Raw genomic sequence first — 12,448 nt, forward strand, 5'->3', positions numbered from 1 at the left:
TTTTCCCTCATAGCTAAATACCTCCATTGCATTTATTTTTTTCCAGCACAGAAATAGCTTATTACATAGTGTTATTGAGAAAGGGACGAAACCTGTCCTTCATGTGACTGTGAGTAGTTGCTGATAGCTTAGGAAATTACTCATTAATTTCAGAGATTAAAATATTTCCCTAATGCTAGCCCGTTACATTAATGCAGCTATACTTGGGGCAGGTTTGGTGCACTGAGTCTACAGCTCATTTCAACTTATTAGCAGGAAAATTTCAGCGGTTTGCCTTTGGCTGTATTACTCACAATTTCACCATGTGCCACTATCCAAATGTGGATGTGGGCTGTTGCTCAGACGGATTTATAGGTTGCGTTATACAAGCAGACCTACGGTAAACTGGGAACATCTGCTTACTGCATCCCAAGAGTCAACAGGCCACTGCCCTTTTGGGAGCAGCAGGACACTTTGCACATGAAGACATGATTCATGTATACATTATTTTCTTGTTACTTGACTTTATTTATAAAAGATTATATTTTAGCGCAGCAATTTAATTCTTCATCAGAGTTTTAGGAGTTAGTCACGATAACCATTGAATATAGCCTTGGAACATCTCATTTTTATGTTCTTACTTCAAATTCATAACCTCAGTATATGAATACAGTTTTTGTCTGAAGTTCCCTCTGGTTGAGGGAGTGAGGCAGGGAGAGTCACACTGTTGTGACTAGTAATCTAACCTACTTCCTTGTTAATTGGAAAACAGAGCTGTGTGGTCTGAGGAACTTCCCTCAGGGACAGGGTATGAACGCTGCTTCCAAAAAGTTAGTAATGCAAACTATTAAATGCCTTTTCTCCATTTTCTCTTAAGCATTATGAAGGATAACGCAAATGGATGGTATGTGACTCTATGCACACACACGGTCCTAGTTAAAAAAGATGGAGCATGGTCAATCCTTCCTTATCTCCACCGAGTCACCCAATTTAAGAAGAAAGGATTTCAGCAGAGAAGTACGTTAGGGGTCTGTTTGCCCAGAGAAGTTGTGGATGCCCCATCCCTGGAGGTGTTCAAGGCCAGGCTGCATGGGGCTTTGAGCAACCTGGTCTAGTGGGAGGTGTCCCATGGCAGGGGAGGCTGGAACTAGATGATCTTTAAGGTCCCTTCCAACCCAAACCATTCTATGATTCTATTGCTCAATTTTCTGGCCATTAGAGGCAAGTCTACACAGCCAGGAACAGGCAGTCATACAGCTGCTCTGTCCTCACCCTTGTGTCATCTTTGTGCTGTCCTGGTGCTGGAGTGGGTCACAGAATAACTGTAAGTCTTAGGGTCCATTGTGTTGCTGGAGCCACAGTCTAAAGGCACTTTGGCACTCACATGAAAGGAATGATGGCTGAATATTCCTTTCTTGGAAAATAACCTCAGAAAACTGGACCCAAATGATGCCACATGAGTTACAATGGTCAGAAGTGTTACATTTATTAATTTTACAAACTCCTAGAGCAAATCCAGCAGGTTATGGTCTTGTGCTGATCTCACACAGAATGAGTTTTAATACAGTATTATCTGTAAAGTGTGAACAAGTCATGCAGTTGTCTTATTACAGGTTCTCTGATACTTTCTACTGATCCTGTTGCATAGCTCCAAGTCTCTGAGCTGCTCTCGGTTTGGAAGGATGCCTCTTGTCACTCACTAAGAATTAAAGTTGATACAGCTTCCCCCAAGGAAGATGCCTAAGGATTATAGCAGGAATGGCTAGCATATACCTTCATTGCTTAAGTAAAGCTGTGACTAGTGAGGGAGTTACACTTAGAGGATATTTTTGGTAATGTATTTCTTCTGTCATTCAGCTGAAAGTTACTATAATGCTATTGAAGCATTAAAAGTTTTGGAAAGAAAAATGTTTGCAACCTGGGCCTAGTAACCCTGAATAGATGACCTATGTTTTTCGTATGAGTGAAAGATTTAGAAAATGGGATCAGACTTCTGCACGTTATGAGACTTAGCAGCTAAAATCTCACTCAGTGTGAATGGGCCTCGAAGTCTCTTTAGCAGTTAATTTTTATTTTCGCCTTCAGGGCCTTTGGGGGTTTATGCTAGAAACCACAGCACCCTCAAAATTGGTGGTTGCTTAGATTTATTAGTGCAGGAGAGACAGACAGAAACAGGATAAGTCATTTTGAACAACTGTATAAAGGCTGCATCGTCAAACTAGGTGTCTTCCTCCTGAGATCAAGTAGAACAACTCGAGCTAAGAGAAGTGGATTCACATATGAGTAAGCATCATTTCTGGTAAATGCTTAGTTACTTGGATTAAAAAGTTTGAGAAGTACTCATGACCATTGATCAGGTGTTCAGGGGAGTGGGAGACAGAGATGGTTTGTATAAATGGCGTCTCCTATACTGTGGTTGAAGAAAGGCTTGCCAGCACTCAGCAGCACTTGGGAACACCGTGCCTGCTGCAGGCTGCCTTCATGTGTCCTCCAAGAAGGCACATCCTGTTTGCATCCCTTGTTCTCCACTCTTTCCTCACAGCAGTATCACCCTCCCAAACCTGGGGACTCAATTGCTCCTATGAATGCTTCCCATCTGGTTTCAGTCCAAAAGGTCAGGCAGGTCAGTTTTTAATAATTTGTTCTTTCAAATTGAAATGATTTACAGGGCCCAGCTGGTTGACTGGAAATAGTGACAGACTCCAGCAGGAGGAAGCAATGAATAACTGGGAATGGTAACCTCTACGTTTGGAAACAGGCATATAAACCTTGCCACAGTCTCTCCTTTTTGATAGACTGGTAGATCTCTGAATCAGTTTATATTTGCAGCCCTGGCAACCGCAGTCTGGATTAAAATGTTTTTCCTTCAGTTCCGATGTACACCTATAATTGACTATTAGGTAGCCCTATGCCCTCAATGCTGGCAAAACCTGCAGGTTTTCCTATAGATATAAAAATAAGAATAATAAATGGTCAACATTTCAAAGTGTATCCTAAATCACAATGCCAAAATGCACATGCTGGTCCTGACAGGAATGACCTGTTGGAAAACCTACACCAACATAAATCTCCACAATCTATGAAAAATATCTATACACCTAGTGTGGTTCTTAACTTCAAGCATGCAAGCTAAAACTCTTTGAATGAGTTAATATTATTATATCCCACAGTTTTCTGTATACATAAGACGTAATGCCCCATGGGGAGAGTTTCAGAAGGAAAGGAAGCCAGCAGTGCAATTAACTTATTCTTCAAAAATGTCACTAAAATATCATAGTGAGAAAAAGGAGACAGACATTAATTTTACAACATTATGCAAAATAGGTGGCAGTGTCATTCCAAAGGGTCAGGGTAGTTTACTTTTAATTACCCTGTTAAAGGCAGAAAACCAGAGGCTTCAGTGATAAGTAAATCTGGGTCTGCAAGACATCCTAGCAATAACCCACAGCATATAGCTACTGGTCTCTTTGAAAGGAAGATGACATTTTCAAATGATAGTGTAAGAACTGCAGAAGAAAAAAAAAAGGCGGAAAAAGGAATTATTAACAGCTTACCTAATGCTGTTCTTGCTGGTGTGGCATCTTTTTTAATCCAAAAGGATACCCAGGAAAGAACTACTGTTAATATACAGGGAATGTACGTTTGAATAGTAAAGTATCCCATTCTTCTACTTAAGTCGAAGTATATAGTCATGACTACATAATCACCTGCAATAATAGCAAAGAAAATAAATTCATATTGTGGCGAGATACAGACGATTGTTCATTGAGTTGCTAATTTTTTGAGCTTCATAAAAACACTGCATACGAAATATTTCTTAGTGTTTCAAGAGCATCTGTTCATGTAAAATAGAATTGAAACAAACCTTTCCACTCTAATTTCCTCTAGTTTTAGGTCTCTGTGGAAATGTTGACCTATTTGGACAGGAAGAGGCTCTCAGTGATCATTCTGGATGAGTAAATTTTTGAAAAGCATCTTGGCATTCCAGAATTGATATTTCTGAATGGCTCTGTGGTCACAAATATGAAGCTACTATCATTCACCAGATTCTGTAACCAAGCCACACAAAACCACTCCTTCTGCAAGCTGTATCATCCCTGCCCTAATTTCACATTTGAGTGACTTCAGTTATCTTCTTTTGAAATATGAATCAGGGTCTTTATGGCAAGTGTAGCATGTACAGGAGTATGTCTTTACATAAGAAGTCATTTATAGACACTAGAGCCTCAATGCTGGTGAGAGAGGTCAGACTGCGTGCTTTTAAAGGGCACACCATTAAAAGTCAAGAGTCTGTTTTTGTCAGCATTCCTCCATTTCAAAGCAGTTGTGGTCATTTGTCATATCTGTAAACCTTCAGAAGTTGAACCTGGATATAAAGTTTATTATCCTGCTGGATACTAAAAATCATAAAATCAAGAGCTCAGTAAGAGGCTAGTTTACCCCACATTATATGATTTTCTTCACAGTATCTCTTCTGCTAACCCTTGTGACTCCACAGGGGATAATAATCTGTCCCTCTCTCTCTACTCAGTAGAGGCTACCGACCTTATTACCTCTCTCCTTACTAACAGCTCCTTCAGCTTCACAGATTTTAACTATCCTTTTCTCTCAGACCATCAGACTGATTAACAATAATGAAACTGAACTGAGACCAATTTCTGTACTTTGTTTGAAGTATGTTGCTTCTATTTCAGATGTGAAGAAGAGTTTATATGCCTGAGAACTTTTATGGAGTTTTGTCTGAGTACATCAGACTTGACCTAATAAATTATATTGCTTCTTGTTACAAGCCTTGACTTTCTAGAATACAATATTTGCAGAAGGTATCATTTGCAATAGGTAGGTAAGCATGTCCTCTTGCAGCAAACCATTGGAAGAGTGAAGAAATCAGTAGCACAGAGGGATTAATCCCCCAAGGAACATACACGCTACTCACACAAGAAGAGGCATAGTGGGTTTATTAGGAGTTCAGACAAATTAAAGCTTAATCTTCCAGTAACAGCAAGCATATGAATAAAAGCATTTAATAAGGTTGATATTTTGACTGTAGCTAAATATTACATAGAAAAGAAATTAGTTCAGTAAGAATAGCTTCCATCCAAAGAATCCCTGAAAGCCACTGCAAAATGAGTGAACTTCCATAAGCTACAAAGTCAAAGGTAAACAAAAATCTGAGGCTGGATTTAGGGAGAGAAACTTAGAACGAGTCAAAAGGAAAATTTTCCATGTTAAGTACATCAGTTTGATATAGATATATTTGGAGGAGGTTGATAAGCCTGTGGGTGCTTCCCTCATGCCTCTGTTAGAGGAATGTGCACATTTTCAAGAGTACTGTGCCAGTAAAAATCATGTGACCCCAAGAAGTTGGACAGTCATTTCAGAATACTTGTGTATTTGGCATTATGGGGCAGAGCTTTAATGAAAGACTTCACTGCTCTTAGAAGTAGGAAATATTGCAGTACATCATGACATAGTGAGCCTTGTGGGTTGTTCACAGGCTAATGGTTATTTTCATTCCACTAATCCCCAGCACTTTTTTCCATGCAGGGAATGGCACAAGGGAATTTATGTGGCTTAGAACCATTGATTTTGCTGGCTTATAGTTAGACTACATCAGTTTCCTAGTCTGGTTTCTGCATCAAAGAAAGATTTACACCTCAGCAACTGAGATCATTTCATTGAAGTAGGTGTAAGGAGTCAGAGGCTGTGTTAACCAGTGCTTCTACTGATAGGAACCAACCCAAGAACCACGGAAAAAAAATTATAATGTTTCAAACATAGTCTAGGCAGAAGGATGAACAAAAAAGGAAATCAAAGGATGAACAAAAAAGGAAATGAAACATTGTCAAGGCAGAAGGATGAAAAAAAAAAGGAAATCAAAGACTATAGGAAACGTGCCAAGCCTTTGCATTTTCTTTACTCAGTTATTGTATCTAGTACTGCACATCTATGGATAAGTTGCTTTAGAATGGTATTAAGCAAAGCAATCCGCAGACTTCTCATTGCACACAGTGATATGACACCCAATTCAAGTAAACACACAGGTCACTGCTCCTCTGAATAGTATGATTGTGATATCCAGCACAGCAAATGAGAATGGGGCTAGATACTGGACAGTAAGATTCTGGGAAAGTAAGTTAGAGTCCCTGCTTCCAAGGTCTCTGAAATAAAGCCAATAAACTGAGATTGGGAAAGAATTATGGCACATTTCAACTGTTTTGCAAACATGAACTGAGGCAGAGATTAAATGACATAGAGAGTCATCATCACTTGGTCATGAACTGATTCAGTATCTTTCAGGCAGGATTCATTTGCCTTGATTTTAGATATCTAGAAGGTAAATTCTACAGATGACCTGCACACTGTGGCCTCCTTTCTATACTTAATGAAGAGAAATTGTCACTTTTAGTATATGGTTTGTCTAATCTGTTTTAGAGGTATACTTTAGAAGGAGGTGAATGTGCCCAAAACATTTCCATTTCTCTCCTTTGTCTAAAAAAGGAGAGTGATTGGCTCAGATGTGGACAAAAACATTGTAGACACTTGCAGATGATCCAAGAAGTCAATCACACACCTTGATTCCATGGTGAAAGCTAAATTGGTCTGCTCCTGTGAGGGTGCTAAGGTTATTTCAGATGAATATAATAACCTTCTTAACCTTTCAAAGTGTTTTTTAGTTATTTTCCTCCTTTGTTTCATTAATCTTGTTAAACTTGATGCCTTGATCCTTGAGGACATGCCCAACTCCTCTGCTTGCTACTCCACCTACCTTCCTTCCTTCCTTCCTTCCTTCCTTCCTTCCTTCCTTCCTTCCTTCCTTCCTTCCTTCCATCCTAGATGAAATCCTAGGATAGTGAGCACCTGCATTCATTTAGCCACTAAGCTATTTTTTTGTCTGAGATCCATACAAAAATTCTCACAATGAAGAAGGCAGACCCAGTCATACAGGCAGCAGCTGTGTGTATGGACTTATATACTGTACCCTCTGGGCTGTACTCTAACTCACGGATACACACTGACAGATAATATGTCAAGAGATTGGGAGAACAGGTTGGTTCAATGGAATTGCTCATGCAAAGTGGAAGTAGGAGGAGAGTTTTCTGGTTCTCCTACAGTACTCTGACCATGCTTAGTGAGGATGCAACTCAGATACGATGAATGCTGATGGCAATGCTTAGCAGGAGGAGGAAATCGCCACTGCTGAATGCAGAGCCCAGACTGGAAGCACCAATGTTGTGACTACTGTCAAAGGCAAGCATGTTTCTGCACAATATGTACTGAATGCATTTTTTTAATAGCTACAGTAAATTACAATTTTCAACTAAATTACCACTTCAGTTCTCTATCCTCAGCCAAGTCAACTTCTCTTGAGATTCCTGAATTGTCTCTTCGCATACAGAAAAGCCAGCATGGATATGCTGTGGCTACTTTCCTTGTTGCACTACTCCAAACTGCGCTATTATTATTATTTTCTAAATTACTCCTTCCAGAAGTAATTATTCTCTATGTATCTAAAAGCACTTGTCTGCAGCTTAAAGGGAAGTAGCCATGGTACATATATTTCCGACCTTCTCTATACACACAAAATAATGTGTCCAAAGAAACTCTCCTTTCTTCTAAAAGACCTAACCTAGAATTCATTCTTTATACTCTGCAGGCATGAGCAACCCACAGAAGAGAAAAAGCTTTCAAGAACCCTGCACAGTGCCTCCTTGCTCCCTTGCCAGCCTTCAGAGCTCCACTTGCCATTACAGCCACTGCTAGAAGAGGAGCTGGTGCTGATCGTGTGACAAAGTCCCGCAGTGCAGGCAAGATGCGAAAAACCTCCTTCCAAACTTCATATCATTAAATCAGAGTACTTGATTTAAAAGTAATCACACAGTGATTGCCTAGCTAGGGACCACTGGAATAGCTAATACCAAAAAAATTTGTTTTGAAACCTGGAGAGGAATTCTAGTTTTTAACAGATTAAATAATTTCCAGGAAGGCAAACTAAGTTTTAACTGAACCATCAGACCATCAATTCACTGAAATAATGAAAATTACCTTGAGGTAAAATACTGCCTGACCAGTTTTCTATAATAAGACCAAAAGATGCTCCTTGAGGCAGCAAATCTGGAATAACAGGAATAGTGTAGCAATGCTTCCCATGAAACCAAGATGACTGCTGTCTGTGACCCATAGGACTTACATGAGCTTAAGTTTCTATTTTGAAAATAGGACACTGTTTAGAACAATAATGATTTTTAAAGGAATAACTGCTGTGGATTTTAATGAACATTGCTAGTCTATAGTCTATTTCCTTTGTCTTTTGAAGACTAAGGGCATGGTTGACTGAATTGCCAGAATTTTGCTTACATTGCACCAAGAACAGCTCCCTTAAAGATGACATGTTTAAGCAGAATGCAATTGGTTATTTTATTTTAAGAAAATCTTTTAAAAATATAAAATGATATACTGTGCATCATTTATTTACTCAAACCATGCTGTACTATCCTATTACACATTTTCATTTATCCTGTCATTATACTCTGAGGTTAATAAGTGTTACAATTCCAATTATCTTGCAAAAAAGTTAAACAAAGAATGACTTTACAAAGACTGCAGTATGAAACTACAATGCACATGGAGAGCAATTTCAGCATGTGAGTGAAGGTTACACACTAATTGTCCATCACTAGAAGTGCAGAATAATGAGGAGTGGAAAAATTTATCCGTGTTGTTACAAGAGTTTGATTACATAAAAACGTCCTAGTCACTATAATGAGAACTCACACAGTGTGTCACAAGTATTACTTTGTTGATCAGCAAGACCACACAGAGTACACTGAGGCATCTTCCCTATTTTCTTAATAAATTTACTTAATAGTGAGCAAACTAAATTTCTAATCTTCAGTGCTTTTTTTATAAAAAAAAATTATTTTTATTTGGAAGTCCAAAGAAGACATTATTTAATCCTGCCATTCACTCTTCATTTCCTCTCAACCTGTTTTCTGATCTTTGCTTCCCAAGGCTACATTTTTTCTTTCCTGAACTAGGTTTCTCTGCTTTCTTAGTAAGCTGAAAATTTTCTAATGGTTTGGCCACTGTCTATCAGCCATCTAGGACAGTGTCCCTGCATTAAAAACTCCTTCATTTACAGACATTTATCAGGGTAGATCTGTAATATTTGAAAACAATTAGCTCAAGCAGGAGACCACTCCTGTTGTTGAATGCGTTGGTCAGACAGCTAACAAATAAAACCATTGAAAAAACAAGTTTTCATCAAAGTCAGTATGTACAGAAGTTTTTGCAACATGTTCACAAGAGATGTTTTGGAAGTGATGCATGCTATCATGGCAGTGCTGGTGTCAGCTGGGAATATGCAAGTTTCAGGTTCAAGAGAAGTTCCAGGTTTCCAGATTTTGCACTATCTAGAAAGAATATCTCAGCTGAGAATCAGGTAGAAACATAGACTGTGGTATGAAACCCAACCCTGCCTCATTCAGAGTAGAAATATTCTTCAAAATCAGCCAGAGGAGTAATGTGAACTAGACATTTCACATCCCAGGCCATAATCTCAACCCCTCAGAAACATGTCCAGTGGAAGTTCAAGCTATCTTCTTACTAGCATTACTAAAATGAAAACAGGTGGATCAGGATTTCTTAAAGTACACTGCCTATTACTAACACTTTAGCAGCTGGTCTGTCTACAGAGCTGCTATGCCATCCTAACATGGCTTGGTCTACAGCCAGTCCAGGTATGAAGGAGGTTTGAACTTTGGAAGATCCAAAACCTAAGCAAAATGGTAGAAGAAACAAGTGAATGTCCTTACGGGTGGTTATGGCTCCAAAAGGAGCTATTAGTAAATCAGAAAACACAAGGGTGAAAATAGGATTTTGCAGTTCTCTTGAAGAGAAATGTACAAGGAATAAGAGTCATAAAAGTATAATTGAAAATGCCTTTATCTTCTTCAGCATCTTTATAAACAATGAGGAAATGCTGAGGACTTATTGCAGGCTTATTCCGACTCCTCCAAAATTTGTCAACTAGGATGCATCAGCAGTTTTCCTTTCCAGGAATAATCTTTGCTCCATAGCACTCTAGGACAAGTGCTTCCAAGCCAAAAGAAAGAACAAAATGGTTGAGGTCATGCTGTCATTTAAGGACATGTCTTAGATTCCTCTATGCTGCTCTGGCATTTAGGTATCTTCATGGTGATACCTAGATAACCAAGATACTGTGCTTGGATGGGAGCATGTGTACAGCAGAGAAACATGTTTGCACCTCATCCCAAATAAATCGACTGTTCTTGAAGTGGCATCAGGCACTCATACATACATAATTTCTGCACAAGCTCCCTGTTTAATCACACAAGAAATGCATACAGGCCTTCAGAGGTGTCACTTTTATACATATTGCCATAATAGCTATGAGATACCCAGTCGCAGGCAGGGATCTTATATAATAGATATAGAACAAACAGAACAAAAACGCTTCCTGTGTCCAAAGATCTCTGGTTTTGAATTCATAATTGCCTTTGGCATTATCAGGGCATGTCTGTGTGTGTGTGTGTGTGCAAGTACAGTGTAGCCCAGATTTGGTTTTCAGCACTTACACTTGAAAAGTAAATTTTCCAGAAACATGTGCACACCATGAGTGCCAAATCATTGCTTAAGTTTCCCATTATCATAGACAAATTACTATACCAGTATACAGTGAAAAAAAGAAACTCAACACCAACAGCATTGTCTGTGCTTGTAGAAATCATGTTCAATTATAAGTATATACATATTCATAAGCATGCATAATAGAAATCAAATATTGACAGATTAGAGTGTAAAAAGCAAAGACTGGATCCCAGGCTGACGGAAGGCAACAGACTTTTTAGAGTCAAGTAAGACCAAGAATTTGTCCCAACTTATCAAAATTAAAAGACATTAAGTTGTGAGTGTTTTTTTTCTTGTGTAATAACAAGAGGAATATAATATTGAGGAACATATTTTTACTGGAAACTATAAATTCTTTTCATCACCCTCAAACAATTTGGATTTTTTCTGCTTGTTCTTCCTTAGATAGTGAACTTTCATTTTCTTTGATGCAAGCAGCATTTTTGAAAGATTTTTGTAAAATGACAGGTATGTTAAAAGAGCTATTGCCTGCATTTAAAAAGTTAATGACTATGTTTCCAGCAAGTAAAGTTATTTCATCCTCTGATTTTGTCATTTAGTATTAAATCTGGAAAAAACTATGAATTCATTCAAAGATCTAATTTCTTTGTATTGACTTTTTTTTTTTAAATAGAATTACTGGCATACACAGGTTGTATACTGAAACTTTTCATGAGGTACTGAAATTAAATAAATAAAAGACCAATTGTTTCAACGTTTAAATTCTTTGTGTCCCATAGTAATTTGAAACATACTAGTCAATATTTCTTGCACCCTATCCAATATGCTATACTGTCATTTTCAAAAACAGCTACTTTTGATTGAGCTGTAATCATTTCAGTGTCTGCAGCTGTAGCCCATGTCTTCTGTTAAGTGTCTGGAATGCTTTGAATGTACTCGGGAGATGGATCAACTTCCATGAACACAACTGACCTCCAAAATTAATCCTAAAAACAAAACCTTGGAAAACAGAAAAAAAAATTATGGTGTTTGGTGGTATGATCAAGAATGTTTTATTTATTTGTACACTTATGTGTTTCTATACTTATACAAGCCGTCCTGCCAAATATACCTATTCCTTCTTCCCAGTCTTACTGCTGTAATACTTTCCTCCAACAAAAGCTATGTGAAGCTATAGCTTCTTACTCATCTATGCAGTATTACAACCATCAGAATTGCTCTCAGCCTGTTCAGGCCTATTAACTTTAGGCATAATGACATTTTTGTTTTACAACATGAAGTATCATCTTCTTTCAAATAGGGTACTGATGGAAACAATGGATTTTTAATTTGGCTCTTGTAAGGTACAAGTAATATTGGAAAATCCTCTAAAAAATGCAGTTTCATCAAGCCACATAATGGGTATAAAAACGTATAACACCATAAGCAAGAGTTCTATCCATGATTACCAGTCCATTTCGATTTCTGCCTTAACAGTAGAAAAGTTACCCACATAATCTCTGTTTGCATTCATGCATCAATCTGAGAGAAAATCAATATACAAATACATGCATGCATGATCCATTACACACTATTCCTAAGAAGTGTTAATATTTACTATATATAGGTTTTCTTTTGTGCTTGAAGAATAAAAGTGAATAATCACACATGAAGTAAAAACAATAATAAATTACCATATCTGCTTATGTCAGTGAAAGTAGAAGGATGATAGGAGTGAAAATGAGTGTCATTTATGTAGGAATCTTTTTAAAAAGGATTTCTTGATGGGGAGCTGTGCAATGCTTTTCAAACAGAACAGTCTTCATGCTCCACAGAGCACCAAATACTGTAGGAGGTCTGAGAATATACAACACTAATG

The 12,448-nt window shown here is 38.0% G+C and overlaps 1 protein-coding gene across 1 annotated transcript in view; it reads right to left on the reverse strand.

The window, feature by feature from the left end:
• Positions 1-12,448, reverse strand: part of GABRG3 (gamma-aminobutyric acid type A receptor subunit gamma3) — a 327,567-nt gene that overhangs the window by 11,245 nt on the left and 303,874 nt on the right. The window contains exon 7 of the mRNA XM_074160502.1: positions 3,534-3,686. Within this exon, the coding sequence (XP_074016603.1) occupies positions 3,534-3,686 (153 nt within the window). The remainder of the gene's footprint in view (positions 1-3,533; positions 3,687-12,448) is intronic.

The sequence above is a fragment of the Numenius arquata genome, chromosome 1 (assembly GCF_964106895.1).
Source record: "Numenius arquata chromosome 1, bNumArq3.hap1.1, whole genome shotgun sequence".
NCBI lineage: Eukaryota > Metazoa > Chordata > Aves > Charadriiformes > Scolopacidae > Numenius > Numenius arquata.